The sequence below is a fragment of the Haliotis rufescens genome, unplaced genomic scaffold (assembly GCF_023055435.1).
Source record: "Haliotis rufescens isolate VD_foot unplaced genomic scaffold, xgHalRufe1.0.p SCAF_13, whole genome shotgun sequence".
NCBI classification, from domain to species: Eukaryota; Metazoa; Mollusca; class Gastropoda; order Lepetellida; family Haliotidae; genus Haliotis; species Haliotis rufescens.
Window position 1 is genome coordinate 8,767,089 of NW_025963813.1, and position 17,176 is coordinate 8,784,264.

The window sequence follows — 17,176 nt, forward strand, 5'->3', positions numbered from 1 at the left end:
AGGGGGAGCCTGGTCAACCAGTGTTTGTCTGCTGACACTGTTCTGGACCTAACGTTCACCCCCAAACCCCTATCACCAACAACATGAAGTCTTTCTGCTGTGAAAACAATTCTCACCTGCTGCCATTTCTGGCTCTGGCTCTATTTCTTCTTCCACTACTGGAGGAGGTCTGAAAATGAGGACATACTCTCACATACTCTCTCCTAGTTCATTTGGACTTTAGTGAGTGAGTGAGTGAGTGAATGTTTTGGGTTTAATGCTGCTTTGAACATTATTCCAGCTATATGACAGCATGTCAGCTTGATGTGGGAGGAAAGCCCAAAGTGATACAGGTCTCAGACGTTTACCACTTCGGTAAAACCCACAGTTATGGTGCTGACAAACCTAGAAACATAATTGGGGCAAACCAGGATTTGAACCCACAATCATAGGTTCCTGATGTCCAAAGGGATGCAACTCTGCACAGCAAATTGTGGCACCTAAGATGACTAGAATGGTGAGTGAGTGAGTGATTTTAGTCCAGTCATATCATGGTGGGAGACACCAGAAATGGGCTTTATACTACATACCCTTGTGGGGAATCAAACCTGGTCTTTGGTGTGACAAGCCAACACTTTAACCAACAAGTTCTCTAAAGAACCTCGAAATAATGATAAAATGCCATCTAAAGCAAAGAATATTGATACATTGCACACAGACAATTTATCAAATTACTTCATGACAAAGAGTACATTAGAGATTTCTAACAACAATTTGCCACGTTCAAACAAATAAGATTCTTTTCTTCTTTTTAAAAAAAGAATCAATGAATATATGAATATTCCTTTTTCAATCAGTTTGTATTTGTCTTGAAGAAGCATGCACCACTTACCACCACTGTTCCAGTCAGTACACTTTTTATCACCACTGTTCCAGTTAGTATACTTGTTATCACCTCTATTCTAGTCAGTATACTTTTTATCACCTCTATTCTAGTCAGTACACTTTTTATCACCACTGTTCCAGTCAGTATACTTGTTATCACCTCTATTCTAGTCAGTATACTTTTTATCACCTCTATTCCAGTCAGTATACTTTTTATCACCTCTGTTCCAGTCAGTATACTTTTTATCACCTCTGTTCCAGCCAGTATACTTTTTATCACCTCTATTCTAGTCAGTACACATTTTATCACCACTGTTCTAGCCAGTATACGTTTTATCACCTCTGTTCCAGTCAGTATACTTTTTATCACCTCTATTCTAGTCAGTACACATTTTATCACCACTGTTCTAGCCAGTATACGTTTTATCACCTCTGTTCTAGTCAGCATGTTGAGCGTAGGAATAGAAGGAGGGACACAGTTGGAAACACATATATTTCTCACAACACTGCAAACATATTTCAGGATTACCATAATCATGTATATATATATAATATATTCATGTGGAGAATACTGGAAAATTGTGGAATAATCTCCACCAGGGCACAGAGACAGGTGAAGTCATGTCAGTAATTCTAACTTACAATCTTCAATCATGATTCATGCTGATAGGCTTGTTCACGCAAACTCTCCAATTTTTTGTTATTTGCTTGGCAGACCTTAGCAATGTGACGTCATATCAATGCATAGAAAAAAATTATTGACAATGTCACAAATTGTTCAGGATGTCACAGACTGACCGAGCTAATTTAAGATCATAAAAACACATTTTCTGAAACTTGAATTACGGATTATAAGTCAATTTTGAAATATGTTACAGACAATCCACAATTCTTCAAGTATTCTTTCAGTATGGGGTATAAAGTTGTGAAAAGTGCAGAACACACAGGTGCAACACTATATATGTCATGCAAATGATAGCAGGAAGCAAGTGCAAAGTATGAGACTAAAGTTCTTCACAATACTATAAAGTTACAGATTGAGTAAGGGACCGACCATTTAATATTTGGGGGGTGGGGCCTGGGAATTTGTACTGAGACCAGTTATATTTTCAGCTGCAGCTGCAAAACCAGACATTTATAAAATTAAAACTATGAGCCAAAAAATTCATTGCAACAATATTATTTTTGTGGCAGACAGTTTATTTATTTTTCAACAATATGAAGTATAATTTGTTTGTTCAAGACTTTTCGAGGACAATTTTTTGTTGTTGATAAAACCCCAGGCCATCCCCAAAATATTAAAAGGTAGGCCCCTAAATAGTGTTTTTCACTATGAAATTCAACAATGTTACTGCTGAGTTCGCTAGTAAGTAAGACTGAAGGTGTCAAATTGTCTTCCTGTAGGGTTCTACAGATATATACACCAGGCACTAGTCTGTGCTCAGAAATGTACCATGGCCACAATTGTAATACAGAAGTATACCCAAGCTGACCACTGCATATCGCTGGAGCCACTGGGCAAGTCTTATGTAACAGGGTGTGAAATTGGTTCCCGCCAACAGGTCCACAGACACAGTCTAATAAGATTTATTTTCATATTGAGACAACAATCACAATTTTCCGACAACAATCTTTTCCCCCAAAATGCGAGTCTTTACTCAAAACAAGTTTGTACCCTGTTTAATGGATTTAAAAGTGGTGAGATAGGTATCACAGTAACAAAGACCATGGCGTTGAGAAATGATCCATTACATCAAGTGAGTTGGGATCGATGCCGCTTTGAACATTATTCCAGCTATGTCACGGCGTGTCAGCTTCCAGACCACTTTGGTGAAATCCCTGAGCATGTGTATGGAACTGACAAACCTAGAAACATAATCAGGGTGAATCGGGATTTGAACCCACAATCATAGGTTTATAGTATGTCTGAGGGATGCAACTGCACAGTGAATCCCGAGGCCTTAGATGATCTGAGCTCTTTTCTCCAGCCATGAATCCCTGCTGGGGAATAAAACAAACTAACTCTTGTATGATTCTGATAAAAAAAACACACACATGCATTGTCAATAATTCACACAGAAAATGTCTTCACTGACACTTCATGATGTTAGTATGTTCATTTGTTTGTTGTTTAATGCTGCACTCAGCAATATTCCAGCTATATGACGGCAGTCTATAAAATGATCTTGTCTGGACCAGACAATCATGAGAATGTTATTATGCAGTCATAGAAAAAATTCATGCATGTTACAAATGCCATAGCCTCGTGAAGTCAGCGTCCCAGCATGCTTTGTACACTAGCTTGTCACACAACTTACTTGTGGATTGGCAGGGGTCGCTCATCATATGCTCGACGCTGAGACGAGTCAGGGTCAGGGTCAGGGTCAGGTTCAAGGTCAGGTTTGGGGGAGGGCTGCCTAATTAGGTCAAAGGTCAGAGGTCAAAGAAAGCAAGAAGCAAAGAATGAGTACCTGTGGACTAAAGCTTCCATGATGCTAAATTAGCACACGGCTTATTCTTGTGCAGATATATATATACTGCAATTCAATACAAATCTACTGGAATGATTGAGACCCCTACCGCATATCAAAGGTGTCAAATAGATGCATTTATATAAAATAAAATGTTTATAACGAACACTCTTATAACGAACTGTCCGATATAACGAACTGTCGGATATAACGAACTGTGCCGTCCATTTTCAGATGTCGTACATATGCTTTTAAGAAACTATGGACGAACGAACGAATTAAAATTAGTGGTCTTTTTGAGTTCATTATAACCGTAGTTTACTGTGGATGATAATCACAGCATCTGCAGTCACTTAGTGACATGCATCATGATCTCCATAAGAATAAGCCTTGTACAAGACCGTGACAATACTCATCAACAGCATGAGAATACTACAGACAATGTTATGGCTATATCTACGCAGTGAGCAGATTTGCTTCTGGTTATGTATACGCCACTATTGGTATGTGTGAATGTCATATTGCAAAAATTACAGCCATTGGACACAATATCATTTCAATAATGAGTCTTTGAACTGAGGACGGTCAAAGATAAAATGCTGGAAAGAATAGTATATTCACCATGTTGAAATTTTTTGCTTAATTTGCAAAATGGAATTATGGAACAAAATTCTGCTCAAACTGTGAATGTAAATCAGACCATTGTGATCAGAATCAACAACACAAATATCCATACTACTTAGATCAAGTTTGAAATTCACATTATTTCATTCAAAACTCAGTATTCAACATTGTATAAAATTCAGACAAAACAATCCTATTGATTGTAATTTCAAGCATTTGGTCACCTCAACGTGTCACAGCTTTCCAATATGACATTCAAATGGTGAGAAGGAGTAAAGGAATGTTTTCAAGAGAATATTAAAGGATATATTTGACTGATATAGTAACAATAGCATGCTTACCAGCCATGCATTACCATAAGGGGAAACAGGTTAACAACAATCATCTACTCTGGATTCAGCAACAAAATACACAGTCTGGGGACTGGGCACTACAAGTTCAGGAGTGAATATACATGTGTACATTAAACATCCATCTCTCTACACTGTAACAATATTCTACGTCAGAAGACAATATGTGTTTGTTTGTTTGTTGCTTAACGCTACACCTGGCAATATTCCAGCCATATGACGACGGCCTGTAAGTAATTAAGTCTGGACCAGACAATCCAGTGACTGATATTGTGAGCAATGATTATTTGGGATACGATGACAAGCATCAACCAAGTCAGCAAGCCTGACCACCTGATCCTGTTAGTCGCCTCTTACGCCAAGCAGGTTGCTGTGGACCTATTCTAACCCAGATCTGCATGGGGTCTCGAATCCAAACATTGTCATCTTTATCACCATCACGAGCCACCATCAGTTGATCGTCATGTCAGCAATATTCGAAAACCTTACTTCGCCAAACTAACTCTGATTTTGGTGAAATATGAGGTAAAGCATCGATTGACCCATGTTGACATACGATGCGGCACATCAGCTCGTGAGATCACTTATCCTATCCAGGTTGGACTATGCTAACAGTCTGCTTATTAATATCAAACAGGATCTATGTAGCAAATTGCAACGTGTGCAGAATGCTGCTGCCAGATTGATATGTAGACGAAATAAGCGTGCACATGTCACTCCTTTATTAAAATCATTACAATGGCTTCCAATAAGATCTAGGATTGAATACAAAGTCGTGTGCATTGCATACCAGTGCTACTATAGTACAGCACCTTCCTATCTGAGTGAACTTCTAACCCTACACCAGCCAGCACGAGATCTCAGATCAGCACATAAACTCCAGTTTAGTGTCCCTATGGTCTCACTCAAAGCATTCGGCAACAGAACTTTGCTCACACTGCATCTGTGCTCTGGAATTCCCTTCCAGTGGAAATTAGACAATCTCCAACTCTGGACACTTTCAAGACAAAACTAACGTTTATCTATTTAGATGTGTCTATGACCCTGTGTGAGGCGCTATGAGAGACTACGTAGACGGAAATGGAGCTGAAGAAATGGACTTTATAATCATTATTATTATTGCTGGGTACCAGTTCTACCCAGGAATCCCCACAGGGAGAGATGACATGCAACTGAATAGGAAACTTGTGATACAAATTCAATACGAAACTTGGATAATTGACAAATGCAATAAAAGATTATTTACAGGCTGTCTTGATATGGCTGGGATAAGGCGGAGTGCGGTGTTAAACACAAACAAACTATCCATTCCCCATCATCTGCACCCATATAGCATGGGCAATTAGCATTAGTCGTGTAGTCCTTGCCAAACTGCCTGATAATTAAGGTATAGTAAGGACTTGTAACACTTTGCCAGTTTGAAGGGGTTTGCTATTTGTTATCATAACAGGACTAGAGGACAATAACTGTTAGTTTCTACTGCTGCCAGAGCGCTATTTATTAATCTGTATTTATTCATTTCCTGTTGCCATGATGACTGTCATCATCAAAAAGCAAGCAAATGCTGACATGACCATTTTCTCTTTATGATGTATCCTGTTGTCGATCCGACCCCAATTACAATCAGTTGTGAATTGGGAAACAAACTAATACCACCTGTCTGCTAACATTGACAATACGTTTCAAGTTAGCAAAAACTGCTTACCCTATAGGGCCAACTAAATCAAACTTGACCATGATTCAGTTCTGGAAATGAGGGACTGATCATGTATTACAGGGGTTGGTGGGCGAAGGCTGTTGATGCACTAATGTACAGAAAATAATTATTTCCCCCAAATGTTAGTCATATTTTTGGATGACCCTTGTCCTTTCTTACATGAACCTCCCCTTGTCCTTTCTTACTTGACCCTCCCCATGTCCTTTCTTACATGACCCTCCCCTTGTCCTTTCTTGCATGACCCTCCCCTTGTCCTTTCTTGCATGACCCTCCCCATGTCCTTTCTTACATGACCCTCCCCTTGTCCTTTCTTACATGACCTCCCCATGTCCTTTCTTACATGACCCTCCCCTTGTCCTTTCTTACATGACCCTCCCCTTGTCCTTTCTTACATGACCCTCCCCATGTCCTTTCTTACATGACCCTCCCCTTGTCCTTTCTTACATGACCCACCCCTTGTCCTTTCTTACATGACCTCCCCATGTCCTTTCTTACATGACCCTCCCCTTGTCCTTTCTTGCATGACCCTCCCCATGTCCTTTCTTACATGACCCTCCCCTTGTCCTTTCTTACATGACCCTCCCCTTGTCCTTTCTTGCATGACCCTCCCCTTGTCCTTTCTTACATGACCCTCCCCTTGTCCTTTCTTACATGACCCTCCCCATGTCCTTTCTTGCATGACCCTCCCCTTGTCCTTTCTTACATGACCCTCCCCTTGTCCTTTCTTACATGACCCTCCCCCTGTCCTTTCTTGCATGACCCTCCCCTTGTCCTTTCTTACATGACCCTCCCCTTGTCCTTTCTTACATGACCCTCCCCCTGTCCTTTCTTGCATGACCCTCCCCTTGTCCTTTCTTACATGACCCTCCCCATGTCCTTTCTTACATGACCCTCCCCTTGTCCTTTCTTACATGACCCTCCCCTTGTCCTTTCTTACATGACCCTCACCATGTCCTTTCTTACATGACCCTCCCCTTGTCCTTTCTTACATGACCCTCACCATGTCCTTTCTTACATGACCCTCCCCATGTCCTTTCTTACATGACCCTCCCCATGTCCTTTCTTACATGACCCTCCCCATGTCCTTTCTTACATGACCCTCCCCTTGTCCTTTCTTACATGACCCTCCCATTGTCCTTTCTTACATGACCCTCCCTGAAAAGACAGAATGCAAAAGTACTTGATGTTTTATAATAAAATGTCCATTTTCTTCATGGCCATCCCCAAATGTGTGTATTAGTTTCTCTGACCTTCCCAAAGAGAATGTCAGATATTTTGTGATCCTCCCTTGATCCCATCCCTCCCCTATATCAAATGACCGGATCTTATATAGACATGCAGTCAGGGTTGTTTGATAAATGTAGCCTACCAGCTACTGACAATGCCTGTTCAGGCCAACATCTTCCAGCTACCTATCCCGCATCACTTAACCTGCACAGTGACAAACGCATTTCTGGAAGAAAATGTAAATGATGGTACGAGAATGTGAACGCTGTTTCTACCTGTGGGTTATAGGGAGGGGTCTCTCGTCATACTTGGGCGGTGTAAGTGGAGGTGATCGAGGTGATCGATGGATGTCTACCAGTCGTGGAGGGGTCGCCTGTCTTTCAGAGTCTGAAACATGTCACACACAGGCTCAGTCTACAGTCAGTTGGCGACAGCGTGAATCTTCTAAGCCAATAGACATTTTTATTTTGAAGGTTCAAGATGAACTTGATAAAAATCTATATATAGCGTCACTCTCCATGTCACGCTTGGCACGTCACACCCCACCACATCACTCTCCATGTCATCCCAAGTCAATCTCCATGTTACACTTCATTCCACGTCACTCAAATACGTAATTCTCTATGTCACTCAACCACATCACTCTCCACGTCACACTCATCACACACCATGTCTCACTCCACCACGTTACACCCATCACACTCCATGTCTCACTCCACCATGTAACACCCATCACACTCCATGTCTCACTCCACCATGTAACACCCATCACGCTCCATGTCTCACTCCACCATGTCACACACATCACACTCCATGTCTCACTCCACCATGTAACACTCATCACACTCCATGTCTCACTCCACCATGTCACACACATCACACTCCACGTCTCACTCCACCATGTAACACCCATCACGCTCCATGTCTCACTCCACCATGTCACACTCATCACACTCCACGTCTCACTCCACCATGTTACACACATCACACTCCACGTCTCACTCCACCATGTAACACCCATCACGCTCCATGTCTCACTCCACCATGTCACACACATCACACTCCACGTCTCACTCCACCATGTAACACCCATCACACTCCATGTCTCACTCCACCATGTCACACACATCACACTCCACGTCTCACTCCACCATGTAACACCCATCACACTCCATGTCTCACTCCACCATGTCACACACATCACGCTCCATGTCTCACTCCACCATCTCACACACATCACACTCCACGTCTCACTCCACCATGTTACACCCATCACACTCCATGTCTCACTCCACCATGAAACACCCATCACGCTCCATGTCTCACGCTCCATGTCTCACTCCACCATGTCACACACATCACACTCCACGTCTCACTCCACCATGTTACACCCATCACACTCCACATCTCACTCTACCATGTTACACCCATCACACTCCATGTCTCACTCCACCATGTAACACACATCACGCTCCATGTCTCACTCCACCATGTAACACCCATCACACTCCATGTCTCACTCCACCATGTAACACCCATCACACTCCATGTCTCACTCCACCATGTAACACACATCACACTCCATGTCTCACTCCACCATGTAACACACATCACACTCCATGTCTCACTCCACCATGTAACACACATCACACTCCATGTCTCACTCCACCATGTAACACACATCACACTCCATGTCTCACTCCACCATGTAACACCCATCACACTCCATGTCTCACTCCACCATGTCACACACATCACGCTCCATGTCTCACTCCACCATGTCACACACATCACACTCCACGTCTCACTCCACCATGTTACACCCATCACACTCCATGTCTCACTCCACCATGAAACACCCATCACGCTCCATGTCTCACGCTCCATGTCTCACTCCACCATGTCACACACATCACACTCCACGTCTCACTCCACCATGTTACACCCATCACACTCCACATCTCACTCTACCATGTTACACCCATCACACTCCATGTCTCACTCCACCATGTTACACCCATCACACTCCATGTCTCACTCCACCATGTTACACCCATCACACTCCACGTCTCACTCCACCATGTTACACCCATCACACTCCATGTCTCACTCCACCATGTTACACCCATCACACTCCATGTCTCACTCCACCATGTCACACACATCACACTCCACGTCTCACTCCACCACATTACACCCTTCACACTCCATGTCTCACTCCACCATGTCACACACATCACACTCCACGTCTCACTCCACCACATTACACCCATCACACTCCATGTCTCACTCCACCATGTCACACACATCACACTCCACGTCTCACTCCACCACATTACACCCATCACACTCCATGTCTCACTCCACCATGTAACACCAATCACGCTCCATGTCTCACTCCCCCATGTTACACTCATCACGCTCCATGTCTCACTCCACCATGTTACACTCATCACGCTCCATGTCTCACTCCACCATGTTACACCCATCACACTCCATGTCTCACTCCACCATGTAACACCCATCACACTCCATGTCTCACTCCACCATGTCACACACATCACACTCCACGTCTCACTCAACCATGTTACACTCCACCATGTTACACCCATCACACTCCATGTCTCACTCCACCATGTCACACACATCACACTCCATGTCTCACTCCACCATGTAACACACATCACACTCCATGTCTCACTCCACCATGTAACACACATCACACTCCATGTCTCACTCCACCATGTAACACCCATCACACTCCATGTCTCACTCCACCATGTCACACACATCACGCTCCATGTCTCACTCCACCATGTCACACACATCACACTCCACGTCTCCCTCCACCATGTTACACCCATCACACTCCATGTCTCACTCCACCATGTCACACACATCACACTCCACGTCTCACTCCACCACATTACACCCATCACACTCCATGTCTCACTCCACCATGTCACACACATCACACTCCACGTCTCACTCCACCACATTACACCCATCACACTCCATGTCTCACTCCACCATGTAACACCCATCACGCTCAATGTCTCACTCCCCCATGTTACACTCATCACGCTCCATGTCTCACTCCACCATGTTACACTCATCACGCTCCATGTCTCACTCCACCATGTTACACCCATCACACTCCATGTCTCACTCCACCATGTAACACCCATCACACTCCATGTCTCACTCCACCATGTCACACACATCACACTCCACGTCTCACTCAACCATGTTACACCCATCACACTCCACGTCTCACTCTACCATGTTACACCCATCACACTCCACCATGTTACACCAATCACGCTCCAACATGTTACACCAATCACGCTCCAACATGTTACACCCATCACGCTCCAACATGTTACACCCATCACACTCCACGCTCACTCTACCATGTTACACCCATCACACTCCACCATGTTACACACATCACATTCCGCGTCTCACTCCACCATGTTACCCCCATCACACTCCACATCTCACCCCATCATGTTGCACCCATCACACTCCACGTTTCACTCCACCATGTTACACCCGTCACACACCATGTCTCACTCCACCATGTTACACCCATCACACTCCAGGTCTCACTCCACCATGTTACACCCATCACACTCCATGTCTCACTCCACCATGTAACACCCATCACACTCCACGTCTCACTCCACCATGTTACACCCATCACGTTCCATGTCTCACTCCACCATGTCACACCCGTCACACACCATGTCTCACTCCACCATGCTACACCAATCACACTCCATGTCTCACTCTACCATGTTACACACATCACACTCCATGTCTCACTCCACCATGTTACACCCATCACACTCCATGTCTCACTCCACCATGTTACACCCATCACACTCCATGTCTCACTCCACCACATTACACCCATCACGCTCCATGTCTCACTCCACCATGTTACACCCATCACACTCCATGTCTCACTCCACCATGTTACACCCATCACACTCCATGTCTCACTCCACCACATTACACCCATCACGCTCCATGTCTCACTCCACCATGTTACACCCATCACACTCCATGTCTCACACACTCCATGTCTCACTCCACCATGTTACACCCATCACACTCCATGTCTCACTCCACCATGTTACACCCATCACGCTCCATGTCTCACTCCACCATGTTACACCCATCACACTCCATGTCTCACTCCACCACATTACACCCATCACACTCCATGTCTCACTCCACCACATTACACCCATCACACTCCATGTCTCATTCCACCATGTTACACCCATCACACTCCATGTCTCACTCCACCACATTACACCCATCACGCTCCATGTCTCACTCCACCATGTTACACCCATCACACTCCATGTCTCACTCCACCATGTTACACCCATCACACTCCATGTCTCACACACTCCATGTCTCACTCCACCATGTTACACCCATCACACTCCATGTCTCACTCCACCATGTTACACCCATCACGCTCCATGTCTCACTCCACCATGTTACACCCATCACACTCCATGTCTCACTCCACCACATTACACCCATCACGCTCCACGTCTCGCACCACCATGTTACACCCATCACACTCGATATCTCATTCCACCATGTCACACTCATCACACTCCACGTCTCGCACCACCATGTTACACCCATCACACTCCACGTCTCACTTCACCATGTCACACACATCACACTCCATGTCTCATTCCACCATGTTACACTCATCACGCTCCATGTCTCACTCCACCATGTTACACTCATCACGCTCCATGTCTCACTCCACCATGTTACACCCATCACACTCCATGTCTCACTCCACCATGTAACACCCATCACACTCCATGTCTCACTCCACCATGTCACACACATCACACTCCACGTCTCACTCAACCATGTTACACCCATCACACTCCACGTTTCACTCCACCATGTTACACCCGTCACACACCATGTCTCACTCCACCATGTTACACCCATCACACTCCAGGTCTCACTCCACCATGTTACACCCATCACACTCCATGTCTCACTCCACCATGTAACACCCATCACACTCCACGTCTCACTCCACCATGTTACACCCATCACGTTCCATGTCTCACTCCACCATGTCACACCCGTCACACACCATGTCTCACTCCACCATGCTACACCAATCACACTCCATGTCTCACTCTACCATGTTACACACATCACACTCCATGTCTCACTCCACCATGTTACACCCATCACACTCCATGTCTCACTCCACCATGTTACACCCATCACACTCCATGTCTCACTCCACCACATTACACCCATCACGCTCCATGTCTCACTCCACCATGTTACACCCATCACACTCCATGTCTCACTCCACCATGTTACACCCATCACACTCCATGTCTCACTCCACCACATTACACCCATCAAGCTCCATGTCTCACTCCACCATGTTACACCCATCACACTCCATGTCTCACACACTCCATGTCTCACTCCACCATGTTACACCCATCACACTCCATGTCTCACTCCACCATGTTACACCCATCACGCTCCATGTCTCACTCCACCATGTTACACCCATCACACTCCATGTCTCACTCCACCACATTACACCCATCACACTCCATGTCTCACTCCACCACATTACACCCATCACGCTCCACGTCTCGCACCACCATGTTACACCCATCACACTCGATATCTCATTCCACCATGTCACACTCATCACACTCCACGTCTCGCACCACCATGTTACACCCATCACACTCCACGTCTCACTTCACCATGTCACACACATCACACTCCATGTCTCATTCCACCATGTTACACTCATCACGCTCCATGTCTCACTCCACCATGTTACACTCATCACGCTCCATGTCTCACTCCACCATGTTACACCCATCACACTCCATGTCTCACTCCACCATGTAACACCCATCACACTCCATGTCTCACTCCACCATGTCACACACATCACACTCCACGTCTCACTCAACCATGTTACACCCATCACACTCCACGTTTCACTCCACCATGTTACACCCGTCACACACCATGTCTCACTCCACCATGTTACACCCATCACACTCCAGGTCTCACTCCACCATGTTACACCCATCACACTCCATGTCTCACTCCACCATGTAACACCCATCACACTCCACGTCTCACTCCACCATGTTACACCCATCACGTTCCATGTCTCACTCCACCATGTCACACCCGTCACACACCATGTCTCACTCCACCATGCTACACCAATCACACTCCATGTCTCACTCTACCATGTTACACCCATCACACTCCATGTCTCACTCCACCATGTTACACCCATCACACTCCATGTCTCACTCCACCATGTTACACCCATCACACTCCATGTCTCACTCCACCACATTACACCCATCACGCTCCATGTCTCACTCCACCATGTTACACCCATCACACTCCATGTCTCACTCCACCATGTTACACCCATCACACTCCATGTCTCACTCCACCACATTACACCCATCACGCTCCATGTCTCACTCCACCATGTTACACCCATCACACTCCATGTCTCACACACTCCATGTCTCACTCCACCATGTTACACCCATCACACTCCATGTCTCACTCCACCATGTTACACCCATCACGCTCCATGTCTCACTCCACCATGTTACACCCATCACACTCCATGTCTCACTCCACCACATTACACCCATCACACTCCATGTCTCACTCCACCACATTACACCCATCACGCTCCATGTCTCACTCCACCATGTTACACCCATCACACTCCATGTCTCACTCCACCATGTTACACCCATCACACTCCATGTCTCACTCCACCATGTTACACCCATCACACTCCATGTCTCACACACTCCATGTCTCACTCCACCATGTTACACCCATCACACTCCATGTCTCACTCCACCATGTTACACCCATCACGCTCCATGTCTCACTCCACCATGTTACACCCATCACACTCCATGTCTCACTCCACCACATTACACCCATCACGCTCCACGTCTCGCACCACCATGTTACACCCATCACACTCGATATCTCATTCCACCATGTCACACTCATCACACTCCACGTCTCGCACCACCATGTTACACCCATCACACTCCACGTCTCACTTCACCATGTCACACACATCACACTCCATGTCTCATTCCACCATGTCACACTCATCACACTCCACGTCTCACTCCACCACATCACACCCATCACGCTCCACGTCTCACTCGACCACCTCTCACTCCACCATGTCACACTCATCACACTCCACATCTCGCACCACCATGTTACACCCATCACACTCCATGTCTCACTCCACCATGTTACACCCATCACACTCCATGTCTCACTCCACCATGTTACACTCATCACACTCCATGTCTCACTCCACCATGTTACACCCATCTCACTCCATGTCTCACACACTCCATGTCTCACTCCACCATGTTACACCCATCACACTCCACGTCTCACTCCACCATGTTACACCCATCTCACTCCATGTCTCACACACTCCATGTCTCACTCCACCATGTTACACCCATCACACTCCATGTCTCACTCCACCATGTTACACACATCACACTCCATGTCTCACTCCACCATGTTACACTCATCACACTCCACGTCTCACTCCACCATGTTACACCCATCTCACTCCATGTCTCACACACTCCATGTCTCACTCCACCATGTTACACCCATCACACTCCATGTCTCACTCCACCATGTTACACCCATCACACTCCATGTCTCACTCCACCATGTTACACCCATCACACTCCACGTCTCACTCCACCATGTTACACCCATCTCACTCCATGTCTCACACACTCCATGTCTCACTCCACCATGTTACACCCATCACACTCCATGTCTCACTCCACCATGTTACACCCATCACACTCCATGTCTCACTCCACCATGTTACACTCATCACACTCCATGTCTCACTCCACCATGTTACACCCATCTCACTCCATGTCTCACACACTCCATGTCTCACTCCACCATGTTACACCCATCACACTCCACGTCTCACTCCACCTTGTTACACCCATCACACTCCACGTATCACTTCACCATGTCAACCTCCACTGCATCAAAAACTACAAAAAATATTTCCCCAAAACTGTTTTACTTACCAAAGTTTATTGGATGTGGATGCCTTGACTGTTGGAAAGTAAAAAAAAATAGTGGTTACAAAGAGAAAGGGTCAAAATAATAATCATTATCTAGAATTATACAAAACAAATTCCTAAGTAAGATTTGTTTATTAAGTCCCTAAAAAGACTCAGAAAAGAATAAGAAATATCATATTTCATAGCAACATGAAGAAGAGCTGAAATGTTTTTCTTAATATCTGACACAAATATTTCACCACTTTGCTAAAGAAACACTCTAGTTTACCATCCAAGCATGCCACTTAAAAAGATACTGCATTCAATGTGACTGTTTCTCTTACCGGTATGTATCATGCCTATTACATAAAGCTCACAAGCGTTATTAGCATTCAGTAGCAGAATATATGAACTAGCACCAGATATGAAAACACGATGCTCTCCCCCCAATGTTATGTGTCATGCTTATCTTAATCCCGCAGTGTCAGGCATGCTAGTTATTAGTAAATCAGCTTAACAGAGAAAACTACTTTCTGCTAATTAAAAATACTGAAGCTATCACACTATTTGTCAAAATCTAACTAAATATTTGAAACATCGCTTATCAGAAACTAAAGGTAACATAGTGCTACTTCAGCTCTGAACTAAAACATTATGTTAATAATAATTTTTATAATGACAATATACACTAGGCACCAAGAAAACTAGGCCTCTGATTTAATATGTCCAGTTTCTTTTCAAAGAGCAACCATACTACTGAACGAAATGTTCTCTTCCAGTCAATATGGTTTCAAACAGCCTATCTAGAAGCATCACAAAATCCCCCCCCCCCCCACCATATTAAAGCTCCAATTCTCATCCCGCAAATGTCTACATATTTCACACTCTCATGTTTTACGTGAACTCATCATGAAGCCAGTACAAGACATTACCCCAGTGGTTTCCAGGAGGTCGGGGAGATTCAGATCCTTGTATATATGGAGGCGGTATTCATCCATCTGCAGCTTTTTCACCTTGGCTTTATCGTAGTCTTCATTCTCCACAGCTTGGCGCTTCTCAACCTCCATCTTACCCAACTTCTCGCCCACCTGGTCACGTGATAGTTGGGTCAAGTAGGATATAAATAGAACAAGTCATGTGACTGCTCAACAGGGTGATGGTGGTGACAGGTACAGAAGCTCACCTTCCAGAAGTCATCAACTGTACAAATCCTAGTTCCAACTTTCATTTAGCAACAAAATGACTGGGTGCCATTGCACAAAACCTTAGCCCCCATGACTGTTGTAAGCCTATGTTAAGGTATGAGAGTTACAATCACCTTAGCGCAAAGACTGTCATAAGTCTATGTTAAGGTATGGGAGTTACCATAACTTTAGAGCTAAGACTCTCATAAGTCTATGTCAAGTATGGGAGTTACGATTACCTTAGCGCAAAGACTGTCGTAGGTCTATGTAAGGTATGGGAGTTTCAATTACCTTAGCACAAAGACTGTCGTAAGTTTATGTTAAGGTATGGGAGTTACGATTACCTGAGCGCAAACACTGTCGTAAGTCTATGTTAAGGTATGGGAGTTAAGATTACCTTTGCGCTAAGACTGTCGTAAGTCTATGTTAAGGTATAGGAGTTACGATTACCTTAGCGCAAAGACTGTGCCACACATCTTGATCCACAGAATTGCCTGATGATTGCTGATGTTGAGTTTTGTCTCCCAACTAATGTTTAATTCATCACATACTGGACACATCATGCTGTTTCCAAATGCAATGCCACAGG

The 17,176-nt window shown here is 44.8% G+C and overlaps 1 protein-coding gene across 4 annotated transcripts in view; it reads right to left on the minus strand.

Annotated features, from left to right (window-relative positions):
- Positions 1-17,176, minus strand: part of LOC124149276 (centrosomal protein of 104 kDa-like) — an 88,607-nt gene that overhangs the window by 52,992 nt on the left and 18,439 nt on the right. For 2 of the 4 annotated variants that reach the window (XM_046520743.2, XM_046520741.2), the window contains exons 10-14: positions 16,336-16,491; positions 15,428-15,455; positions 7,529-7,640; positions 3,183-3,281; positions 117-169 (exon numbers count right to left, since the gene is read on the minus strand). In XM_046520743.2, the coding sequence (XP_046376699.2) occupies positions 117-169; positions 3,183-3,281; positions 7,529-7,640; positions 15,428-15,455; positions 16,336-16,491 (448 nt within the window). The remainder of the gene's footprint in view (positions 1-116; positions 170-3,182; positions 3,282-7,528; positions 7,641-15,427; positions 15,456-16,335; positions 16,492-17,176) is intronic. The other 2 variants (XM_046520742.2, XM_048394146.1) reach the window with 1 other exon arrangement.